This window comes from Macrotis lagotis, chromosome 3 (genome assembly GCF_037893015.1).
Source record: "Macrotis lagotis isolate mMagLag1 chromosome 3, bilby.v1.9.chrom.fasta, whole genome shotgun sequence".
Taxonomy (NCBI): Eukaryota; Metazoa; Chordata; class Mammalia; order Peramelemorphia; family Peramelidae; genus Macrotis; species Macrotis lagotis.
Genome location: NC_133660.1, coordinates 288,429,647 through 288,456,260, shown reverse-complemented (window position 1 = coordinate 288,456,260; position 26,614 = coordinate 288,429,647). Strand labels below are relative to the sequence as shown.

General features: G+C 36.3%; 1 protein-coding gene and 1 long non-coding RNA gene across 2 annotated transcripts in view; both read right to left on the bottom strand.

Moving 5' to 3' along the window:
- The window catches only part of LOC141519421 (vomeronasal type-2 receptor 26-like), a 55,528-nt gene extending 32,967 nt beyond the window's left edge, over positions 1–22,561 (bottom strand). The window contains exons 1-5 of the mRNA XM_074231663.1: positions 22,317–22,561; positions 21,020–21,226; positions 20,740–20,956; positions 13,747–13,935; positions 9,456–9,519 (exon numbers count right to left, since the gene is read on the bottom strand). Of these exons, the coding sequence (XP_074087764.1) occupies positions 9,456–9,519; positions 13,747–13,935; positions 20,740–20,956; positions 21,020–21,226; positions 22,317–22,561 (922 nt within the window). The remainder of the gene's footprint in view (positions 1–9,455; positions 9,520–13,746; positions 13,936–20,739; positions 20,957–21,019; positions 21,227–22,316) is intronic.
- Positions 206–7,025, bottom strand: LOC141518977 (uncharacterized). The gene is made up of 3 exons (XR_012477326.1): positions 6,968–7,025; positions 1,914–2,131; positions 206–387 (listed from the first exon to the last, which is right to left on the bottom strand). It is a non-coding gene; the product is annotated as an uncharacterized LOC141518977 (long non-coding RNA).
- Positions 22,562–26,614: the final 4,053 nt, after the last annotated feature.

Here is a 26,614-nt window from a genome sequence, read left to right as displayed (position 1 = left end):
TTCTCATTGCATATTTTTGTTGAATAAAACCAGAGGGTGCTCCTGTTAATTACAGGAATGTCTTAAAAGTTCAATGAATGAAAGTGATTGAGTGATTACAGCATTATTATATTTCAGCAAATATCATTTTGGTAAGTAAAACTCACTCCAGGTTAAGATTCGCCCAATCCCTTAAAAAATAGTAGGTCTATTATTCTGGGAGAAGTACTGTGCATCTTTAGGAAATCACCTGTCTGGTTGGAAATATGTCCCTCAGGGCACGGGTAACAGTCTAAGCAGCAGATGGGCTCATTTTCATGAATGGTCTTCTTGAATCCAGGACCACAGCTTGGGGTGCATATGGCAATCGGGGTCTATGTTTCCCTCATAGAAAGGGAGAAAAAGTCACTGTACAAACAAGTGCTGAAAGATAGAATGCTGAGTCCACAAGGAATTCATTTCTCTAGTAGGCAAGACATTTATTACAAACTTTTTGCAAATCAACAGAGCAAGGTTGATCTATTCTTCAATGGAGACATTTGCCCACTTAAGCTGCAAAAAATCCTTCCTTGGGCAAAATTAAACCTCTTGTTTTTTCTGAGATTATTTTGTTAGTTTTTTAGACCTATCTTTAATCTGTTTCTGACATATATTTTTCTAACCCTAAAGTACCAGTATATCTCTCTAAATTTCACTCCATTTTTATTTATTTATTGATGTATGTATGTATGTATGTATGTATGTAATATCTTAAGGTTTTTGCAAGGCAAATGGGATTAAGCAGCTTGCCTAAGACCATACACCTGGGTAATTATTAAATATCTGAGGCCAGATTTGAACTCATGTACTCCTGACTCAAGGGTCCATGCTCTATCTACTGCACCACTTAGCTGCTGCACTTCACTCCATTTGTAAACAGGTAAAGTTGAAATAAATCATTGACTACATAAGGGGAATATATTTTTAATCTTCCACTCAAAACTGCAGTTGTGTTCGATTTGCATAAAGAGTCCTGAAAGTTTTAGAGAATCCTGAACTTCTAGAATATAAATTCTAATAATGACAGTAATAATGACAGTAAACAGGATTAATTAAGTATCAGGTGATCCCACTGACTATGCTTTGTTTATTTACATTTGTAGCCTCCACTGGAGACCACTATGAAGACTGGGTTGGGATTATCAAATCACATAGGCAAATGAAACTGCATAGACCCATGATTTACATAACCACAATTTAAATTGTGTCTCTAAAAGTCATTGTCATATTTGGGGACAAATCATAGGATAAATCTTTTTATTTATCTATTTATTTATTTATATTTTATTATGTTTAATTAATGCAAAAAGAATTTCTATTTACAAATCAAAAGAGAAAAATAAATTAGAGATGATAATTTGAATAGTTTATGTAGAACTTTCTAAAAAATGTATAAGTATAAAATGTTTTAATAATTTAAACATCATCAGACTTTTATGTACATTTGATTTATCCAAGATGATACAAATTTTTTTCTTCATTTTTTCTAAAAAGAACTGAGAAAAATTTCAGGATAAATATTTATATAATTGCAGGATTCCAAAAATTGTAGAGTTTTTCATGTAATATGTCCCATTTGACAAATATTTTTCTCCACTATGCATTCCTTGTTATATTTCAAATTTCAGCAAATGCAATTGATGTATTTCAAGATTCTCTAAATGTGAAATACTCAGAACTTTTTGTAACTTGGAAATATTTTAAAAGTAGGATTGAAAATAGGGAAATCAGAGTTCTGACTTACTCAGAGCATTAAGAGTGAATAGATACTAGCTCCCTGTTACAATCATTTCTAATGTAGATGGAGAATTTCCTGGTGCCAATAAAGAAATAACACTGTGCAGGGTTCTAAAAAGGCAAAATGATAAAATGCACATTATTACTTGTCCCCTTACCTGAGCGAAATCTCCTGGCCATTCAATGGATTCTTGATTAACCCTGAATCCCTCATGCAAAGGGATGAATTCACCCACTTTCACCAGTGTCACATATCATTAGGAAAAGATTTAAAATTCAGGATCTCATATGTCTCAGCAGCCTCGGTGACTCGATCTCAACATAGCTCATCATTGGCACTACTCATGGAAACTTTGCACTTCAGAAAATGGTGGAGCTAAAGCAAGGACAAGGGAAGAAGTATTTATGCCTATAACCCAGATTTGATTATCAACGTAAAATTATTTTGGCACTTTCATATATTATCATTCTCTCTTTTTTCTATTTTTTTCTTCTAAAGCTCCACTTAGAGTTCTGCACTTATTTTCTCATTATCTGTTGCAAACTTTGCACAACAGAAGAATCTTCCTCTTATCAGATTTGGCTTAAAGAGTAAATGATACAAACACTGAATTGGTTCAGAAATTTATTTTTCACTTTAAAGATTAGAAGGGGAAAAGTGTGGAAGGGAATAGGGAAAGAGGGGGGAAAATGGAAGGTGACTGGTTGATGGGGAACAGATTGAGGGAGCTGGCATGCAGAAGCAAAACACTGATGAGGAGGAATAAGGATGAAGGGAGGAAAAAAGTACAAGTAAGGGGGAGATAGAGTGGAGGCTAATGAAGAGTTAGTAATTATAATAGTGAATATGAATGGAGATGAACTCTCCCAAAAAATGCAAGCAGATAGCAGAGTGGATGAAAAACCAGAAACCTATGATATACTGCTAAAAGACATACATGTGAAGCAGAGAGACACACACAGAGTAAACATAAAACCCTGAGCAATATATATTATGCTTCACCTGAAGTGAAAATGCAGCAGTAGCAACTCTTACCTCAAAAAAAGAAATTGCAAAATAGATCTCATTCAAAGGGATAAGTAAGGAAAGCACATTCTCTTAAAAGGTACCCTTGACCACGAGGTGATTTTAATAGTAGATGTGTGTACTAAGTGGGATAACATCCAAATTCTTAGGGAGAAACTAAATGAGTTACAGGAAGACATATATATATATATATATGTATATATATATATATATATATATGTATATATCAGAACTATATTAGTAGGGGTCCTTAAACTCTGATTCTCATAATTGGATAAATCTAATCATAACATAAAGAAGAAAGAAACTAAGGAGGTGAATAGAATATAACATTATAAGAAAAGTCAGATATGATAGAACTCTGGAAAAAACTGAATGCAGATTCATGGGAATATACTTTTTCTTCTCTCACCTACACAAAAATTGACCTCATATTAGGGCATTAAAACCTCATGACCAAATGCATAGAGGAAGAAATATTAAATGCATTCTTTTTAGAAAATGATTTGACAAATTCGCTTGCAATAAAGGGTCAAAGAGAAATAGACCTAAAATTTATTGGAAACTAAATAATCTAATTTAAAAGATTGAGTGTTTCAAGCATGAAATCATCAAAATATTGAAATATTGAAATTTCATTCAAAACAATGAGACAATATAGAAAAATTTGTGAAATTCAGTCAAAGCAGTTATTGTGGGAACTTCTACATCTTGAAGTGCATCCATGAATTAAATAGAGAAAGAGGATTACAAGGAATTGCGTATGACCAAAAAACTAGAGACAAAACAAATAATTCCTCAAATTTTAAATTATGAAAATGTAAAAATTGATAAAATTGAAAGTAAAAAAGCTATTAAAGTAACAAATGAAACTGTTGGTTTTTATCAAAAAACAATTAAGATAGATAAAAGTTTGTTTAATTTGATTAGGAAAAAAGAAAATCACATTACCAGTATCAAAAATGGAAAAGCTGAATTCATTACCAATGAGGAAGAAAAAAAAGAATGATATAGATAAGTTTTGCCCACCTGTATGACAATAAATTTGATAACAAAGTGAAATGGATAAATATTTACTAAAAATCAAATACCAAGGTTAAAAGAAGAGGAAATTAAATATTTAAATATCCCATCACAGAAAAATAAATAGAAAAAGCCATCAATGAACTCCTTAAGTAAAAATATCCTCTGTAAGATGGATTCACAAGAAAATTCTCCCAAATATCAAAGGAACAAATATTTTTTCAAATTCTTTTAAGCTATTTGAAATAAAATGTGATGGAGGAGTTTTGCCAAATTCCTTCTATGAAACCATTAATGTGCTGATACCTAAGCCAGAAAGAGGCAAAACAGATAAAGAAAATTATTGACCAAATTCCACAAGGGATGTGAGTGGAAAAATTTTAAATGAAATGTTCTCATTGTGATTCCAGTATGTTTACACAAGTATAATACACAATAATCAAGTACAAATTATATGAGAATTGCTGGGTTGCTTCATTATTATTAAAACTACCAGATACACTGACCATAATTAAAAAGTCTAACAGAAAACTTGTCATTATTTCAATAGATGTTGAAAAAGCTTTTGCCAAAATAAAACACACATTTCTTTCAAAAGACTAGAGTAGGACTAAGTGGAGTGTTCCTTGAAACAATAAACAAAATCTATCTAAAATCCAGTCGTTATATCTAATGAGGAGAAGCTAGAAGTATTGCCAATAAGATTAGTTTTGAAATAAGGATATCTTTGTCGCCACTTTTATTCAATAATTCATTAGAAATGTTAATCTAAACAATAAAGAAGGGAAAAAAATTGACAATTAGAATAGGTAATGAGGAAATAAAGCTCTCATTCTTTTCATATACAACAGTTTAGTTAGGGAATCCTAGAAAATTATCTAAAAGTGTTCCTTGAAAACATTAGAAACACCACCAAAGTTGCAGGATATATAATAAAGACAAATTTCAAGACCACTTCAGTATATAACTAATAAGAGTCAGCATCAAGAGATACAAAGAGAAATTCCATACAAAGTAATGGTAGACTCAGGGACTATGTGAAAGAATTGTAAAACAATAATTGTACAAAAAAAATCATTTCTAAATATCTGGACAGGTGTCAATTGCTCATGCTTAGACTGAGCTAATAGAAAAAAAATGATAATTTTGCCCAGATTTAATTACTTGTTTAGAACCAGGTTAGTCAAATTTCAAAAAAAGTTATTTTTTCGAGGTAGAAAAAACAGCTAAATTCATACAGAAGAACAAAAGAATAAGTTTATTAAGAGAATAAAATGAATATATAATAGAGTTGTAGCACAACAGAATTGTTTAGGTAGATAGGAAAGAATAGCAAATTACTATGGCAATAAAATGTTTGAGAAAACCAAAGGTTTCAGCTTTTCAGAAATGAACTCAGTCCTTTAAAAAAAAATTCTGGGAAAATGGGAAATAATATGGCAGACATTTGGCATAGACCAACATCTCATACTCTATACCACTATAAGGTCCAATGAGGTCCAAATATGGCAATAAAGGGTGATATTTTAAGCTAAACAAGTTAGAATTTCAAGGAATAATTATTTTGTCAGATATATGGAAATGGAAGAAGCTAATGATCAAAGAAAAGATGGAGAACATTATAAAATACAAAATGGAAAATTTTGATTTCAATCAATTAAAAACAATGAAATCATGAATAAACAGGAATCAATATGGTGGGAATGTCTTTTTTACAAACAGTGTTCTTGACAAAGGGCACATTTCTAAAACATAAACAAACATAGTTAAATTCATTAGAATTCAAATTGTTGCCCTACTTATAAATAATCAAAATGGATGTTACCAGGTGCAGAAAGTAAAGGTATCTTTAAGCACATGAAAAAATGCTTGAAATCATTATTGATCAGGGAAATGTAAATTTACACAAGTGTGAGGAACGACTTCACATGTATCAGACTGTACAAGATGACAACAAAGGAAAATGATCAATCCTGAATGAGATATGCTTCATCTGGGACACAAATGCATTGATGGTGCAGTGGGGAACTCATCAAAACAATGTGCAGAACAAGTTGGAACTGTGCCCAAATGTTTCTAAAACCATGGATAGCTTCTCTCCCATCAACACCATTGCTAGGACTTAAGAGACCTTAAGAAGTTCCCAAAACTCAGAGAGATGTGTAAAAAGAACAACAACTTCCCCATGGCTGCCGTATCAGCTGAAATCAATGCCTCCTCTAGGAGATCATTTCATTGGTTTTGTTAACCCGGATTCCTTATAAGCACAAACTAAGAAACATACCAGAAGCAATGGTAGGAAACAAAACGTAGTATTGCAGACTCTCACCATTCCTGCATCATTCATACAACAGATAATTAACAATAGGATGTTGAGTGTACTCTCTGTTAAGCATAGGAGTCAAAAAGAAATCTTACCTTGTAAGAGAGGTCTGGGTTTTTTGCAAGTTCTGATGTCTCCCTTACCTCAGTCTGGAGCAGCTCATGCAGAGCATAGGCAACTACATATACTGCATTGTAAACATTAAGACTCAGTTCTCTTATGATCAGATTAAAATCTGGAGCCTGTATATCAGCCAAGGAAAGGCCTTTTTGGCAAATAGGAATGAACATATCTAGATTATCGTTTTCTGAAAATTTGCAACCAAAGACTGATTCCCAGAATGCTTTTAGAAAAATGTTCTCAGACACCACACTTTGATTCAGGCTTTCTACAAAATCTATGAAACCAGGAATCTCCTTCTGGGGAGGAGAAAGTATTACTGTTCCATGTAAATTAATAAACTGTTCAAGATGTTGATGACTAAAAAATTCCCAGGAAAATGTGGTCACCAACACCTTTCCATATAGGATATAGTCAAGCAATATAACCAAAAGATGCTGAAGGAAATCTGAATCTCCATAGGTAAAAATCACATTGGATGATGATGCAATGGTCCTAGAAAGGATGCTGTACTTTTCACCCGAATAAAGGTCAAACATGCTTGAGATTATTTCCATAAATCCCACACAGAGACTATTCCTGGCCATCTCTGCTTGTAGAGTCCTGAAGAAACTTTCCCCTCTTATGTTGTCTGCAAGAATTAGTCCTACCCAAGTCGAGCCAAAATGTAGCATCATTTAGACAAATGCAAGATGAAGAGTGGAATCTTTGCTGCCCACCTGATAGATATATGGATACTGGAGCTTATCAGTCAGGAGAAGATCAAATGGACCATAGTTTATCTAAAATAAAAATAAAGAAGCCCGGAATGGTCATTTATGTTTCTTCACATTTGCATAAGAAAAAATGTAATGGCTTGTACAGAGCAGGCAATAAATCAGAGCTTTTGATTTTAATTTATAGTGTCATGTCACACAATTACACTCTTAAGAAAGACACTGATTTGAACGAATTTCTGAAACTTTAGCTGAAGAAGAATCCCTTCTCCAATACCTCCATCAAGCAATTACTAAATCTGTGTTTGAAAGCTTCCAATGATGGAAATCTGAGCTCCCTCCTAAAAAGTCCACTTTTACAACATGCTATCCATTAGTATCTTATTATTTAACTTTATACCTTAATCAGCTTCTTTGGAATAACGACTAACTTCTTCCTATTTCTCTTGTGTTTATTTAAGAAGGACATGCTTACAGTCTCCTTCATGCAACTATGAGATAATTCTCGGTGCCTAGATAGATGCCTGCTCTTTCTCATCTCCTCATTTCCTTTATCCTGTCTTTCTGTTGCATATTTCCCATTCCTCATATAATTCCAGAAAGTATATTTCCTTTAAACTAAGAATTATGTCATACTGCTTGTTCAAGGAGGAAATTTGTTCTAGTCCTAACCCTATCAGAGATGGGGATGGAGATCTCATGCTGATATATATTGCCAAGATTGGCTTTACACTATTAGTGAGAACACTGTTAATTAAGGAAAGATTCACTCCTCTCTATTCACTGAGCTCACAAATGTCTGATCTGAACCCAAAAGAATTTACTAGTGACAGAAGAAAGAAATGCAAGAGAAAGTTTCATGTATTGTCATTGGTTTATCCTTCTTCCATAATTTTCTAGAAATGAGATAAAAAATATAGTGCAGAAATGTAATTTAAGTCATTCCCCAGTCACCAAGTCAGAAACGATACCCTGATAAAGGTGGCCAAGATGATGAACTGTTCTTTCCTTCCACTCCAGCCCATAGACAACTAATTCAGAGAATAAAGCTTCATTCTAACATTTTTCATCTCACTTGGCGGAAAAGTGAGAACTTAAAACATATCTACTTGTAAAAACCTGTTATTCTTAGGCTCAAATCTATGATTATGATATACACAATATAGCCAGCAATAATAGTAAGTTTGATCTCAGCAGGGTAATTTTAAATGATGCTGTCTTAGAGCTCCAGTCAGAAAGCACATTCCTTCATTAATAATTTGGGGATGGTCCTGATTTCCATATGCCAAGAACATAGCTTCTTTTATTGATTAGAGAAATATATAGGAAAATAACTGACATTCTTTGCCCTACCTATCAAATTGATAAAAATGTAAATGGGAAGGAAGCGGAAACATTAGGATTCTAATATACTGTTGGTGGAATTGTGAACTGAGCTGACCATTTTGAGCAGTTACTGGAAATTACACTGAAAGAGATCTAAAAGAATCAGTACAATTTGACCCAGCTATACTACTAATTAGGTACATTATTAAGTAATTATGACAAACTAAAACAAGTTTATATATATTCTAATGTATTTGCAGCCACTGTCTTTGGGATTGCACAGAATTCAAATTGAATAGTTGTCCATCAATGGGGAACAAACGAATAAATTGTGATATAATAGATCATTTTTGTGATACTGGATTTATTATTGTGATACATTGGATTACTGAGGTAAAAGAAAAAGCAAAGAAATTGATGTTAATGAAAAATACCATGGAGAAACTGCAATGAAATGCTGCAGAGGGCCAAGATTAAATCAAAGAGAATACTGAATACAATGCAAGCATGTTCTGAATACAATTATTGAGTCACTAAGTAATTCTGAGTAATCATACATTGAAGTCACATAAGAAGGAATGATGAAGAAAAATCTTATCTACCTCTAGAGAAAGATTTCATAAACTGAAATTTTTTTTTATTTATTGTTGCATATGTAAATCTCTCTCAAATGTTGCTCTGCTGGAATGAAGACTTAGTAAGGAAGTGACATGTGTCGGGGGTTGGCCCTGACCGCCTGAGTGGATAGGACCTCCCCGAGAGTGAGGTCAGGCCAATCTAAAGAAGACACGGTTCCTTAAGGGGAGCAGTGGCTTCACCTGGTTGGCCTGTGTCCATTGCTCCAATCGGGTGGTAGGTTCTGCCCTCAGGGCGGATCAGGGTGGCAGCCCAGAACGAACTCCCTATATTAGCCATCGCCCTGAGCTATTCGGGGGATCCCTCTGCACCTAATAAAACATATGCCTCCTGAAGAAGTGTCTGCCTGAGTCCCTCCTCACTGATCCCCGGGGGAGGGAAAACACCAGGGACGCCTGAAGCAGTGCCCACTGAGGAGCTCACTCAGGAGTCCGGGGAAGAAGACCCCGGACAGACATGTAGCACTTGTAATTGAAATGATTACTTATAAAATAAAAAATGCAAAGTATACTTTCTCCTCTATGGGTACCTGAGATGACCTGAGATATCATGATGCAAAAACTGAGAACACTGCTACAGGAGGCAGCATACACCTGACAGGAGAGCAGACAAGACAGGAACTGTAGCAGGAGTTTATGAAAAATAATATTAAGTGTAGGAAATATGTGCTTAAAAACAACAGTAAGAACAACAAAACTATTTGTAACAGAAATAACCCAAAACCAAGTCACATTGGAGAGACCATGCCAGTGACTAGAAGTCCACATAAGCTACAGCACGTACTCCCTGTTCCTTAAGGGAACATGAAAATATATGAAATAAAAGTAAATCAGTTTGCCACCAACAGTGGAAGGCCTAGTAAATCAAATAATAGGCCACCCACAGTAAAATAAGCAAGACACACAAGTAAAAGAAATTAGAAAACAATAGAACCAATAAAACCAAACATTAAATTTTAATATTAAAGATTCACTTCATGTTTATGCCTTATGAATATATTGAGTAAAACTGGAAATACACATTATCTTTGTTCTCATTTTTGGAAAGGAAATTGGCCAAACAAATCTCAGTTTCCTGTGACCTGCACATTTTTGTGTCTCTATACCTGAGACAGTCAGTGATATTGAAAGTTAGTCTTCATTACAGTGATAATTTTAAAAACCCAAATCTGTACATTTAAGAAGTTTTGCTGCACAGTTCTCTTTCAGTATTTTTAGGGAATTGTTTTTCCATAATCAATTTATCTCTCTGAAGTATTATGCTGAAGTGGTATACTGTTCTTAAATTATACAGGCTTAAGGATTGCATTAATTTTAATTTTATTTTTCTAATTATAATTGCTAATGATCTGCTTTTAAAACAATTAGGGGGCATCTAGTTGGGACAATGGATAGGAGAGGATAATTATATATAACGCATTTTCATCTTTGCATGGTGGTGGTATTGGGCGTGCTGTCTAGGACTATTGGGTTAGGTGGTTGCATGGTCTCTGACGTGGCATGTAGGCTTGGGTCTTCTTGGCCCCAAGGCTGCTGCTCTGTCCACTGTAGCACACAGCTGCCCCAACAGCACATTTTAGAAGAGGGACAGTGTGAAAGGAAAGAGAAAATATAATAGATGGTGGTGGTAGGGAGGAATGGGTGGAGGGAATTACAATCAGCTTTAGCAACTATGGAAAAACTGGAAGAAACTTCTTTGATGAATTTATGATCAAGAATGCAATGCACCCAAGACAAAGCTGAAGATATCAGAACACAGACTGAATTTTTTTTTCTCTTTCTTTTCACTTAATTTCTGATGACGTTTTATAATTTTGTTGGGTGATGTGTTATTATGTTTAGTCTTACAACAAGAATATTTTAGTAATGTGTAAATAAATTGAAGAAAATGTTAAAAAAAAGTTAAGTGACTCCTCAATTGTGTCATTCTACAGCATTTCTCCAATTTAAATTGATTTATCATAATTTTCAAATTACTATAGACAGCTATGACCCCTTCTTTGCATGTCAGATTGTGCATATGCTTAATGACATATCAATATGGGAAGACTTTCTACTTGAAAATTTTACTGAATTTTATACATATTTGAGAAATGAAACCTTTAATAGATATTTGTTTCCCTTGTTTCCCAATTCTGAGTGATGTGACAACAATGTGTGATGATAAACTGTGAGAGATTTATCTCTTTTCAGCAGTGCAATGATACCTAATCACTCTAAAAGACCTCCTATTTAAAATGACAACCTCATCCAGAAAAATCTGGAATTTGGAATTTTGAATTTGATTGCAGATCAAACCCTACTCATTTCACCTTTCTAAATTTGACTATTGCTTCTTCCTTTTCATGGTTTCTCTTTTCTTTCTGATTCTTTTTGCACTTTGACTCAGTTTAATAAGGGTAACATACCTATACATGGCCTAAATCAGATTACTTGCAAACATAGGGTGGGGGGAAGAAAGTGTGAGAGAATGAATATTTTAGAAAAATAAATGTTGAAAACTATTATTTCACATAATTGAAAAAAATTAAAAAATAGGAAAAATGGATTGAATAAAAGGATACTGTCATATGCTTGGCAAATCAAGCCCAGATTCATACAGGAAGCAAATTCTCAGTCAAAAATGGGAAGATCATTGTAAACACAGAATTACATGCTGCTAGTTACCAGAAACTGGTGAAGACAAATGGCTCGTCCTTTTTGAAAATAATTCCCAAACCCGCTTTAAAATGAAAAGGAAAGAGCGTGTACCTGGGGATTATTTGACATGAGGAAGAGAAATATTTATTTCAACTAAAGTTGTCAGAGGAGGAAGAGCCAAAATGGCAAAGTGAGAAAGGGATTACCAGAACTCCCCCACCAAAAACCTCCAAATAGCTCTAAGTAATGACTCTAAACACATTCTAGAGGGCAGATGAAGGCAGAATAAAATCATAAAGCCCAAGACAACTTTGCAGTTTGACAGGCAAAATCTATTTCACTAGAATGAGAGAAGAGTGCAATGAAGAATAAGACAAACCAGGCTGACAGGCTCCCAACAATCTCAGAGCAGGCCTTGGGATCTATGACCTCAGAGGAAATAGACCTTTCAGCCCATGGATTCACAAGACAATCGCGGTGGTTAGCATGAAGTATCTATCCCATGCCAGTGGACAATGGTTTTTTTCCCAAACTCTCAACCTACAGAACAGAAACGGTATTACAAGCCACTTTACTATCTCTGAGGCTGACCTTGTTGCTTTGCTTTGCTCATAAATGCATCTGGATCACTACCCTGGATCACAATCTCAAGGAACAGAAGCAGAAGTAGCTCACCAGAGTTTTCTAGTGCAGGGTAGCATGGACAACTGTTCCAATTCCAGGACAGAAAAAAAAAATGTTCTTATCATTCTCAGATGATTGCATATGGTAGGAGAGCAGAAAACACATTATTTTAACGAATATCACCTTGAAAGGTCTGAACACTTGTGGATCCCTAGGCGGGAGTGTATCCCAGCATACCATGACCTAACTCCTGTTTGGGTCAGACAATTTGCAAACCCAGTTCCCTAACTCCTCCATAGGACCCATTAAAGAAAATGGCAAGTACAACTGAAATAACTCCTGAAAAGGGGACATCACCTACAGCAAAGTATGGTTACTACCCTTTTGATGACGATTTTTCCAGAGAAACAGTTGTTGGTATCTGAATATAGACTGAAGGATTTTTTTTTTTGCATTTCTATTTTTCTTGATGTCTTATTTTTGAGGAAGATATATTTTCTTTATTTTAATTTGATATTTAATTTATTTATTTTTACAATGACATGGAATGGTAGTTTTCAAGAAACAATTTTTTGAAAGATTTAGAGTTTTGTATTTTTTCCCTCTTATCCTTCCCTCCCCCTTTCTGAAGAGAAAGCAATTCAACATAGGGCATACATGTATAATGATTCTAAACATAGATCTAAATTTGTTATATTGTGAGAGAATAATATACATCAGACATCTTTTAAAAGTTGGTAGCAATAAATTTTGGTCTACACTTACACTCCACAGTTTTATCTCTGAATATGGGTAATGTTTTCCAACACGAATCTTTTGCAGTTTTCTTTGATTATTGTACTACTGAAATAAACAAGAGCATGGTCAGTCATCACCCAGCATTGCTATTAGTGTGGACATTTTTCTTCTGGTTCTACTCATTTCAATCAAGATCAGTTCATGCAGGTATTTCCGGGCTACTCTGTAGTACCATTCTTCATGATTTCTCTTATAACACTTCTGTTCTATCACATTAGTTTTCTATAATTTGCCCAGTTAGTCCCTAATTAATAGGCTGGGGTTGTATATTTTCTTTCATAACATGATGATTATGGAAAAGTTTTCCATGACAATATACTTATAACCTACATCTAATTGCTCGCTTTCTAAATGAGGGGACTTAGGTGGGAAGAAGGGAGGAAATTTGGAAATGAATAAAAAAAATTGTTGACATGAATCCCTGGAAAAATAAAATACTGAATAGATAAATGTTAGATAAAATCAAGTCATCAAAGTTCCTTACAATTATTAAGAAAAATTAGAAGCAAATTTGAATTTGGTTAAAAGCCATGAGAGTTCAACCAATTCAGCAATTCCTCATCTACTGGATAAAAGAAGTTCCCTGAGGAAATGCACTTTTTCCCCTTTTTACATATGCTTTTTGTGATTTCTGTCCCTGGAACATCTGGAGAAATGAAGGCCAAATCTCTAACACTGGACTGAACAGATGATGAAGATTTTCTGTTTTTTTAAATAATATTTTGCATGAAAATGAGTGACAGCATTGGATCCCCTTACCTGTGGAATTTTATAAAGATTTAGAATGGTGGCCAAGGATATGGACTGCGTAGATGTCATGCCTCCAATCACAGCCACTGAATTGGACTGCTCACTACAATCATAGTTAAGGATGATTAGACCTTCCCCTGCCATCCATATTATGGAGCTTTCCACATCTAGTTGGTTCTTTTGGAAGTTGCTGACCACCTGGTATCCCAAAGTGATGTTGCTCAGCAAATGAGGGTTCTTGTTGATCTCATTCACAGCAAATTGGAAAGCAAAGAAAGGTTGGTAATTTTCAAAAAGTAACCTGAAGTGAGAGGAAAATGTAACAAAAAAAACCCAATTAAATAGGCAATATGCTATGTTCATGGACAAAACAATGTGTCATAATACATTAAATTTGAATATGGGATCAGGAACCCCTTTCTTTAATACTGCCTCAAACATCCCCCAGCAATGTTGCCTCAGCAAATCATTTTATGAACAACTATGAGCAACCATGACCAATACTGTCCCTATCTCTAAAATGAAACACTAAACATCTTCTAAGACATTAATAAAAGAACTCAGCTATTTAAAAAATTTTAGTCATTAGATTACAGGATTCTCATTAATCAGATGTGGGATTAATTGAGTAAATGATTATCTCTAAAATAGGCAGCATTACAATGATATGCATTAAAGCAATTCATGAGATTATAATCACTAACTCATGGACTGCTCATAATTTTCTGATTTTTTCATTTATTGGAAACTGCCTTAGAATTAATATTTCCTAGACATAAAATGATTGCAAACTTCAGGCTATTTAAGTACCTTTCATTCATCTGATTTATGTGACTCTCTTGGACATTGTAATTTTAGATTAACTGATAAATTAGACATAGTTCAATGTTATTCTTATAATCATAGAAGGCAAAAATTACGTAGTTTGAAAATGTGCTGCTAAAGTCAGTCAACCAATATGAAAAAAGGATAAATAAGAGACAGAAATGGTCATATTTCACCACTGGTTGGTTAAGTGGAGTGAATGAGAGTAGTGACTTGGGAATGACAGAGCTGGAAGCATGACTAACTGGGACAATAGCAGTGTGAACAATAGTAATGGAGAAGTCAAGAAGAGGGAAAGGTTTGCAGAGGCTGATTCTGTGAAAGCCTCAGAGAATGACAAAGGATGTGGATTAGGTAGAGTGAAAATGAGAGCTGGTCTTTTACCCTATTTGTTCATTCTAGAAGCACTAATTAAGTGTAGTCTAGGAGCCTAGTTCTGTGCTATAGGCTGGGCTATATGAAGAAGACAAATCAGCTCCTGCCCTACAGGGCAGAGATTACATGTTCATACATATTGTATAAGGAAACGTTTATAAGTGAGTACAGAGCATCTCAGGTCATCAAAAATGACTTCTTGTAGAAGCTGATGGCTAAACTGTGATTTGAAGGAAATTAGAGATTCAAAGAGGCAAAGGACAGGAGAGAGGGCTTTCTCGACTAGGAGACTAATTTTCAAATACAAAAAAAAGGGTCTATTTGTCGAGGTTGTAGAATAAGTGAAGGTAGAATGCTGTATGCTGTTGCTGGAAAGGTAGGTTGCAGCTAATCATCAGGGACTTCAAATGTAATTTGCATTTTCCCTGGAGGCATAGGGACTGTAAGGTCAGTTCTGTGATTTATGAAATATTTTGAGAGTGAATTAGAAAGAGGACCCATTGGAAGCAAGAAGACCTGGGAGGATGATTTTGAAAAGCAGTATTGTTGAGTCAGAAAATGCCCCCTTTCCATTTCCCTTTACTTTAATATATTAGTTTTCAGTGTTGCAGGTCTAATCACTTGGAACATTTTGAAACTTTGCCTGGTTTAATAGATGTGCTCCTCATTATATCTGGGTATGTTTGTAGGTGACAGGGAAAACTGAAGGAGAAAGGGCAGAAAGAAATACTACAGGGAGGAGCCAGGATTGTGCTGGGAGTCTGCCATGGGGAAAAGAAGGTAGTGGGAACAAAATCACAAGTATCAGGTTGATCTGGGGGGAAAAATTCTGTCTCTCTCTCTCTGAATAGTGCAGGTTAGCATTGGGAATAAAGTGAATAGGTTAGAAATTACAGAAAGGTGACTCAGCCCTGAGCAATGGCTCTCAATTTCTATACGTTCTTCTAGGTAGTTCCCATCATGATTGGCTTCATAATTTTCAATTTGGGGGTGACTTGGGTTCACACCATTCAAAACCAATTTGGACAATCCTTCATATCACTTAGCACAAGCTCCACATTTTACTTTCCATGAGTATGATTAAACTGATATTCTGCCCTTTGTGTCCCTAAAGGGATCTGAGGGCTTTATTTGCCTCATAAAATGTGCCTGGTCACTGCTGACAAGGGAGGGAGAACTGTAGGAAAACAAGAGTTTGCTTTTGATGTAGAAAATACTAGGCCTGGGAATAATGAGATCAGTTGGAGACAAACTTTGTAAATCTTTTGCTCCCAGTGTAAAGGGAATCTTCTTTTATCATTTAATTTAGGCTAAACCAGAGGGCCTGACCTTCAACCTGATTTGGGTTCCATTCTCTTTTGGTGGGGCAGCCAGGGAGCACAGTTCATAGAAGACCACCCAAAAAGAGAGTCCTCCCCAAGGTGCAAAATCTCCAAAGAGGGACTTGGATCATGCCCAGGTCACCACCCCCTCCCATGGACTCTGGGAGAGAAGGTGGGAGGTGGCCTCTTCGAATCTTCTAATCTCCTGTGGAACCCTGGCCAGCTGGCCTGGCCGAAATTTGATAAGCAATCCATGTGGTCTTCTCTTAAAACTCTTTCTAAATTTTTATCCTTTTCCTGATATGCTGTCACTTTCTTTAATAAATTTCTATTTTCTTTCCAAAACCTGCATTCCCGAGTCTAAGTTGCAATTCCTCACAGGGCACAACTGAAACCAAGAAAAAAAATCAGCTGCAACACTTCAGTTGCTATTTTAGGATTTCTAAGAGGGACGTGTCACACAGATCCCTGGAAAAAGAAATTCTTTGCAATTATCTAATCAGTAATACCTGGTTACGCAAACATTTGTTCCCCAAAGTTAAGCTTGCTAGTTGCAACATGGAGTACTGTGTAGCAGTACCTGCAGACCTGGAGATCAACCCATGCAGCATGTTAGCTGGCTCCCCCAACATCCATCCAAAGCTTCAGGGCTCTACACTCTTCATGACTCATAGATGCCTCCTGCACCCTTCCTAGATCACCCATGTCATTTTTATCATGCTGCTACAGAACACCGTCAACTAACTCCTTACTTGGCCTTTTTTGATAGTGGTAAGCAAATCAACTACCATTCTCAAAAAATGATGTCACTCAGGTGCACTATGATTTCATCAACTATACCTCTGCCTTCTCAAATAAAAATAAAAATACTCTACCCTGATGACCACTACCTTGTATATGTTGTCTTCTTATGTGGGAATACAAGATTCTTTTATTTTAAGGATTTTGCAAGGTAAGTGGGGTTAAATGGCTTGCCCAAAGCCACACAGCAACGTAAGTATTAAGTGACTGAAGCTGGATTTGGACTCAGGTACTCCTGAATCCAGGGATGGTGCTCTGTCCATTGTGCAACCTAGCCACACTGAGTTATTTTTACTTTTAAAGGAGTTGATTTCTTTGGTCAATTTTTCATAATTTTTCTACATGACTCTCATTTCTTTTCTCCATTTTTCTTTTTCCTCTCTTTTTTTTTTTTTTGCAAGGCAGTGGGGTTAAGCAACTTGCCCAAGATCATATGGCTAGATAACTTTTAAGTATGTGAACTAGATTTGAACTCAGGTCCTCCTGACTCCAGGGCCAGTGCTCTATCCAATTCCTCACCTAGCTGCCCCTCTTATTTTGTTTTACATTCTTTTTTAAGCTCTTCAGGGATCTTTTGGATTTGAGTCCAATTCATAGGCTCTTTTGAGACTAGCCCTGTGGGTTATTGTTCACTGTTTTCTTTTTCTGAGATGGCATAGTCACTTTCTATAGTAAACATCCTTTTAAGTTTTTCCTTCCTTTGATTGTCTGAGCTCTAAATCTGGGGTAGAGGGAGTCTAGACCCAGTCTTTTTATTCTGGGCCTGGGTTCTTACCCCTGACTTGTCCTTGGTCAAGCTATACGCTATGCAGTCAAGATCTTGCCTTTGCAGATTTTTATGTCTCTTTTATGTCCAGGTTCTAATTATACAATGGTTTGTTTCCAATTGGATCATGTCTTTTGCCCTAGTGTTCCCAGGGTTCAGACTTTGTTTGGGATTAGGACCCTTCCTGCCTGCTTGCTGGATAACTGCAGGACCTGTGCTGTTATCAGACAGTTGGAAGCTGAACTGCCTTGTAGCAACCTTAACACCAATATTTTATGATGATCAGCTAGCATAGATTTATCTCTTTTCAGCAATATAGTAATAAAAGAGAGATAATTCTAAAAGACTTCTCTTCAAAATTTCCAACTTCAAACAGAAAGAGAACTCTGCAGTTTGATTGGAGATCAATTTGACAACTAAAATCTGATAAGAGCAAGAGAAGACTTTAGTGCTGTACAAGACAAATCAGTTCAGACTGGCTCCCAGTAATCCAGGAGCAGCCCTTGGAATTCATTTCCTGGGAGACAATAGTGGAGGTTTCCAGAGCTTGCAGCCCATGGATGGCAAGACAGTTGAGAAGGTCATCAGGAAAGGTGTGTCCCATGCCAGGGAACAATAGCATCTTCCCAAGCTTTCAGCCCATAGGTAAGAAAGAGATTACAAGGGTCTCTTTACTATCTTTAAGGCCCGACCTTGTTGCTTTGCTGATAAATGGATCTGGATCACAACTCTGGATCATCATCTCAAGGAACAAAAGAAGCAACTCACCAGAGTTTACTAGGGCAAGGTAGGAGGGACAATTCTTACAATTCCAGGACAGGAAAGAATGTTTCTCATCATTCACAAACAAATGCATATGGTAGGAGAGCAGCAAACACATCATTTTAACTAATATCACCTTGAAAGATCTTTAAAACTTGTGGATCCCCAGGGTAGAGTGGACCCCAGCACACTAATCTAACTCTCCTGTTTTTGTCAGACAATTTGCAACCCCAATTCCCTAACACCTCCATAGGCCCCATTTATATCGAAATTCAAGTATAACTGAAATAACTCCCATTTAGTCCAGTCAATATGAAATAACTAACACAAAGAAGTGGACCTAGAATTCTATACTAAAGATGACCGAAGGGACTTGAACTGTAGCAAAGTCTGAAGAAGATTTTATGAAGTACATTTTCCCTGGACTAAATAGCTACTGGTATCTGAATACCCATTGAAGCATATTTTTTTATATTTTATTTTTCTTTAATTTTATTATATGGGAATATATATTTTCTTTATTTAACTTTAATATATTATTTCCTTATTTTTAAATCTACAAGGAATGGTAGTTTTCAAGAAACATTTTTGAAAGATTTGAAGTTTTATATCTTTCTCCCACTTTTCCTTCCCTCTCCTGTTTCAGTAGCAAAAGCAATTCAATGTACTTCATGTATGTATAATGATGCTAGACATTGATCCATATTAGTTATATTGTGAGAGAATAATCAAATCAAAATGGAGAAAACATAGAGAGGAAAAAACATAATACAACTTTTAAAAGTTGAAAACGCTAAATTTTGAACTCCTTGTAAACTGCATAAATTCTAATGTAAATATACATGGTGTTTTCCATCACAAGTCTTGTAGAATTTTCTTTTTTTTATTATAATTCTGAAACGAGCAAGAACATGGTTGGTCATCATCCAGTATTACTGTTCGGCTGAACTTTCTTCTTCTGGTTCTGCTCACTTCACTCAGCATCAGTTCATGCAGGTATTTCTAGGCTACTCTGTTCCACATGATTTTTTTTAGAACAGTACTGTTCCATCACATCAATAAACTGCAATTTGCTCAGTGATAGCCCCCAAAATATGGATGTTTTCTGTCATAACATGACTATTCTTGAATTGCTTTGCATGACTACACCCTTATTACCAAAATGGTTTGCTTTCTCAATGAGGGGACTTGGGGTGGGCAGAAGGGAAAGAATTTGGAACCCAAAGATTTGGAAATGAATAGTAAAAAAGCTGTTGACATGAATCACAGGAAAAATAAAATATTGAATAAATAATTATTAAATAAAACCAAGTCATCAAACTACTATACACGTATAAAGAAGAATTAGAAGTCTGTTTGGAAAGATTATAATTTGGCTCAACAATATTGCAATAGAGGACAGAAGCTCCCTGAGGGAATCGATTGTTTTCCCCTTTTTGGATTCCCTTTTATGAAATCTGTGCCTGGAATTGCTGGATAAAGGAAAACCAAGTCGCTAACTCTGAGCCAGAATAGATAATAAAGATGTTTTGTTGTTAAATATTTTGGAAGAATACGGGTGACAGTTTTGGGCTCACTTACCTGTGGAATTTTATAAAGTTTTCGAATGGTGGCCATGGACGTGGCCAGCCTAGCGGCCTTGCCTCCAAGGCCAGCCCCTGCATCGGCCTGCTCGCCACAGTGACCGTTAAGGATGACTGAATCTTGCCCTGACATCCGTATTGTGGAGCTTTCCACAGCTCGGTGCTGGCTGTGGAGGTTGGGGACCACCTGGCACCCCAAGGGTGTGTTGCTCAGCAAGTGAGGGTCCATGTGGATCTCATTCACAGCAAATAGGAAAGCCAGGAAAGGTTGATAATGTTGGGAAAGAGACGCCAAATGAGAGGAAACTGTAACAAAACAAAAAATACAAAGAACAATGGAACAGGCAATATTCTTTATGCATGGACACAACAATGTGTAGTACATTAAATTTAATACGGAGTCAGGAACTCCTGGTTAAAAAGTTACCCCAAACATTCCCCAACAGTGTTGGCTCGGCAAATCATTTCACCACCAGGAGCATCACCGTCTCCAACTGCAAAATGAAACAGTAAACCTCTTCAAAGATCTTATTGAAACTACATACATAGGGTAGACGGGGAACTCTACCGCGCCTGCGCCGGGCGGGAATGCCGTGGCGGGGCGGGCGGGGAGCTCCTCGGGGCTACTGCGCAGACTCCAAGACTCGCGAGCGTCGGCACGGCGGCCTCGGTTCTCGTTAGTGCGCATGCGTGGGCGCAGCGCGGCTCCCAGGGTGGCGGGGTCCGGCCGCGGGCAGGAAGGCACAGCCACGCGGGCCTCCGTGGCGTCGGTGATCTCGCGCCTCCTGCAGGACCACGTGAGCGCCGCGCCGCAGCGCCTGAAGCTCCTGCACACCTACCTGCTCTACCTCCTGCCGAGCAGCGCTGCAGTGCGGCTACTGCCCCCTCGTGGGCACCTTCCCTTCAGGTCCGTCCTCTCCCGCTTCATCTCCTGGGTGGGGAGCTTCGTCCTGGCGGCGTGCCCGAGGGTACGGATCAACCCACAGAACAAGGGAGATTTCCAGGGCATCGCTCCAGAACGAGCTTTTGCTGACTTCCTCTTGGCCAGCGCCATCCTACAGCCTGTGGTCATGAACTTTGTTGGCTGAATCTTTCACTTCATGGCTCCCTTGAATAGAAATGACATCAGCTTGAGGACAAACAGATTTTTATATTTCAGATGGTATGCGGACATTATTTTATTTTGAAATTCAGGGTGCGAAATAAAGGGAAGATTCTCTGCTATCCCTCTGAAGCATTTTGTAATGAGCGTTTAACATCATGATCTCTGCCATCATCATTGTAATAACCTGTTTGCCTTCCAAATAAAGTGCTTTTTGTTAGTCTTCAAAAAAAAACACTACATACATATATAAAATTTTATTATCCCATTTTAGGCATTGGAATATGACTAGGACTCTCATTAATCAGATGAGGGATTATTTGGATAAATGATTATTTCTAACGTAGGCAGTATTACAATGATATGAATTAAAAGAATTCATGACACCATTCATTTGTCATTTGGTAATCTCTAGCTCATGGCCTGCACAGTCTTCTGCTTTTTAAATTCATGAAAATTGCCCTAGATTTAATATTACCTAGACATAAAATGGTTGAAAATTCCATACAATTTAAAATCTTTCAGTGGCCCGATTTATGTGTCAATCTTGGTCATTGTAAACTTTAGATTATCTGATATTTTAGTTATAGTTAAATATCATGTTCCCAATTATAGTTCTTAAATATGGTGTGGCTTAACAATGTACTCCTAAACTCAATCAACCAATCAGACAAAGTGATTACTACTCCCTTTACAAAGATTGGGTGAAATTCTGGACTAAGTGGAAGATTCTGAATTCATTTTCTTTTATGATATCTATGATAGGTAACTTTAGTTTATTTCCCCAATTTGTGCTATAAAGTCACAGAAGCTCCCCTTATGCAGAGCTCCTCAGAGGAGAGCATTCATAAGTGAACTAGAGAACTTTTTCATCAGGTATGCATACAATAAGAAATAAGTCCTCCCTTATTTGGATACAGTAATTGATTCTGAACTCAGTCTATACTGCAAGTCTACGTAAAATGCAACTGAACTGGCAGGCCAACCACTCAGAAATATGGATGACTATTTCATTAACCAGAAAAAGAAAAAAAATTGCTTACTCTATATTTGGATATATCATCATAGGAAAGTATTTGAAGTCTTCCTTTTGCACTTTATCCTCTGTCTTCTTCAGCAAGGAGAAGAAGCCTACTAAGATTAGGTCTCCTTCTTTTCTATATGTTGGATTGTAAGCTCTTTCTATTGGACGTAGACTTTTCCCCATCTGATACTCAAAATGTACTGGAGGCAAAAGTAGGATCACACATAATCTTGCGAGCGAGACCCTTAGGTTATCCAGGCCCATATCCAAGATCCTAAATTTCTAATAAGCCAAAGAATAAGATAGTGTAAGGTGATTGGGACTCATTGTCCATCTTTGCTAAGGAATTTTCTTTCATAAAGGATGCTCAAGTTTCAGACAGTCCCTCTTGTGGGAAATAGAAAGTGAAGCAATACAACAGACCCCTGTTAAGTACAAAGGCAAAATCTAAAAAGAACGGGGATTACTTATGGCAAACTTTGGCCCTTTGGTTATTAATTCTTGTTGTTCCCTGTAGATGGAGAAAGAGAGGGCCTACATCTTCATGTCTCTTGTGTGTAAGTGAAAAATATTTTGAGTGAGGGACTTTCCTGTTCATCAAGTCTGCACCTCCCTTCTTCAGAACTTCAAAAACAGAGATTAAAAAAAAATATGACTGTTAAACACCTTCCCTACCTTCAATTTCTGGAGGGTTCATACCTGAACTCTCAATTATCCATAAGACCCTCTGATCTCCCTTTAAGTAGGTTTCACTGATCTTGACCTTGTACTATACTACTACTTACATTCTCCCTATACTAAATCTGTGAAGTGGTTAAGGGGTCAAGACCTAGCCCTACAAGTATGCATAATGAAAAGAATTTTTTCTGGTCTTAATGATATTAAGTTTGGTGATTAGATGTGCACATTAAACCATTTATAACTGAATGAATGATAATCATAATCATAATGATAATGATCCAAAGGGAATTCTCAGTAAAGTATTTAGCTTGCTACATCACATTTTTCACAATCTACCTGTAACCTCATTAGGATAAATCTTATGGTTCAAAAGGCAGTCGTACTTTTGAGGGAAACTTCAAATAACAGCATGTTATACTATAACTGTACAAATTCAGTTGGAGTGCATTCACACTCTTCATTGTCAAAGTTAACATGGAGTTAAATAATTTATCATCTTTAAACATGCTTCAGATACAGAAATGATATCAGTGAATATAGTGACATTAACACTTGGCTCACTATAATAAATCAGTGGACTCGACACTGTGGCCTTTTCCTTAATAATTTGTGATCACAACTCTGATAAGTTAGTCTATCCTGGGGTTCTCAGGTCTCTGTGTTCTCATCAATTTTCCAATGGGGATGACCCCTTGTCACTTAAGCTCTTCTCCAGTTTCTCCCAACATCACAATAAAGAATAAATGTATCTCAATAGTACTTCAAAAGTTGCCAACACCATTTTATTTAGTTTTGCTTTTATTTTTAATTCAAAGTTTATTTTACTTTTCCAATTGCCTGCAAAAGTAGTTGTTGTTTTTTTTTTTTTTTTAACACTGATCACTTTGCAAAATATAACTGCTTGGTTTTTCCTCTACCGTCCCTTCTCTCACTTTCCCCATGACAGTGAACAGTCTGGTAAAAATAGAACATGTTCACTTGTGTTCAATATATTTCCACATGAATCGTGTTGTAGAAGAGAAATTACAACTATGAAGAAAGAAGAAAAAGCACGAGAATGAATAATAGTAGTCCTTCATTCTCAAAACCTATGATGTCATAGAGGTGAGACCATGACAAGCTCATGAATTGGAATTCAGTGAGAGGGTACTGTGCTAATTCACCAAACTCACTTTCTCCTCCAGAACCATCTGTTCCAGTGCTCAGATATGAATGAGGATGACTGGAAATGTCCCTGGACTGTTTTGCCAAAGGTTACATAGTATGTAAGTGTGGTCAAATTCAAAATTCAGTCCTGCTGAGTCCAAGGTAAGTGCTCTAACCACACCACCTAGAGAAAACATAAAAGAAGCATTAAAAAGTCAATATAGTATTCACTGCTCTGCAATTCAGATCCTATAGTTTAGTTTTCCCTCCTTTGCATGTGAACCTACTGAGAGGAGCTGTATCCATTATGGTTGATCATCTCACAATGTTGTTGGTAATGTATACAATCTTTTCTTGGTTTTGCTCCGTTCACTCATATATACTCTGATTATCTTCCTCACCCTCTACTTCCACTGCTCCATGCTCTTCATTCAGGATATCACCACTGTTCTCCTGAAAAATGCACATTTGCAGTTGTGTTTCCAACGTCCATTGCCTCCATTTTAACTAAAAGCATTATTGTGGTTCTGATTTTTAGTCATATAGCAAGGGAGAAGACTCAAGAAGTGTCTGTGCTGCACAGTATCTTATTCTCCAATTTTTTTTTGTTATTTAGTCCAAATTTGTCTCTGTGGCAAATGCCTTGGGACATACCCACCATTCCTTGAGATGGATATATACTTTGAGCCTAGTGTCCTTGTCATTCACTGTAATAAGAGCTCTATCCTTACCTTCTATTGTGAGCTAAGCTATATAAATTTGCAGCTTTCAGGAGCTTCATACTGGTTTTCTTGACCAGGAACCTACCTGACACTTTCAGCAAAGCCAAGATCCTGTCTTTCAATATACTGGTGTTCTGCAATATCTGGATACACTTTCTGGCCATATATCAGAGCACTATGGGTACAACCATGATGGACATGGAAGTTTTTTAATTTTGACCTACAGGGCTGGGTTTCTCACATGCTTCTATGCTCAGGCAGAAAGACCCTGAAGATTCTGAAAATCCTCGAGGAATCAAAACTTCTCAAGTTCTTTCTCATTATTCACAATGAAGAAGATCCTTGGCCTTAATAAAATTGTGCTATTGTTCCCTTCTATCTTTGTTTTTTTTCCTTTTTTTCTCATTCTCTTGTTACCCTTTTGTCAGTGTCAGATAGAAATATTCTTTTTTATTTTGCACAAGTTATAATTTCCATTATAGGGTTATATACAATTTAATGGTGTCTACTAATATGAGTTTTCTTCATTTGTTTTTCCTTCCCCTTTTCATTCATCCTTTAAAAAATTATATTTGCTTTTTTCATCCACATGTATATTTTTAAGTTACAAAATTCCCTTTGATCCTCCCTTCCCACCTGCCCCCTCCACTCAACAGTGAACAGTTAGGTTAGCATTGTACATATATATATATATATGTTTGATAAACATTTTTACTGCTTGATTACATTTGTTTTGATGAATGAAGATTTAGATAAAGAGATACATTAGAGATAATTCTTATAAAGTGTTCATGAGGTTCTGAATTGTTGGGGGGGGTTATTTTGTTGTTTTGTTTTTGTCGTTTTTCTGTCACTGGGTGAGGATAACATTGTCTATAACAGGTATAATCAGTTTGTCCGACTTCCCTGAACTGCAGAGAGGATCTGATTCCATCAAGGGAGCTCATCTCACACTGCTGTTATTTTATTTTTGGTTTTTTAAAATTTATTTATTAATTTTAATCCATATTACCGGGCATTTGTCCAAGTTAAAAATTTCCCTACACCCTCCCTTCCCTCTCCCCTCCCCAAGGAAGAGTCAGGTTATCATTTCATATACATATATATATATATATATATTGTTAAACATGTTTACAAATTAGTCATTTTAGGGATAAGGAATTAGGATTAAGGGAAAGTGATTCATAAGAGATAATTTTTATAGTGTTCATCAGATATGAAAGGGTTTTTTTCTATCTGTTTTCTTTTTATTTTGTCTTTCTCCCTCTGTTTGGGGATAATGTACTCCATAACTAATAAAATACAGTTGTCCTAGCTCTCTTGACTGCTGAGAGGAGTTTTTTCCATCAACATTACTCATCTCATAATGTTGTTTGCTTGGTTCTGCTCCCTTTGCTCAGCATCAGATCCTGTAAATCATTTCATGCTTCTCTAGAGTCTGACCCTTTATGGTTTCTAATACAAGAATAGTATTCCATAGTATTCATATTCCATAACATGTTTAGCTATTGCCCAACTGATGGGCACAATATTTTTATTAATGTGAACATTGTTCTCTTGGTTTTGCTCCCTTCACTCAGCATCAGATCCTATAAATAATTCCATGCTTTTCAAGTCCAATTATTTATGACTTCTTATAGAACAATGATATGTGATAGTATTCAGAGGGCATGACTTGTTTAGCCACTCTCCGATTGTGTAGTATACCCTCAACTTCGAATTCTATGACACTACAAAAAGAGCTACTAGGAATATTTTGAAGCATATA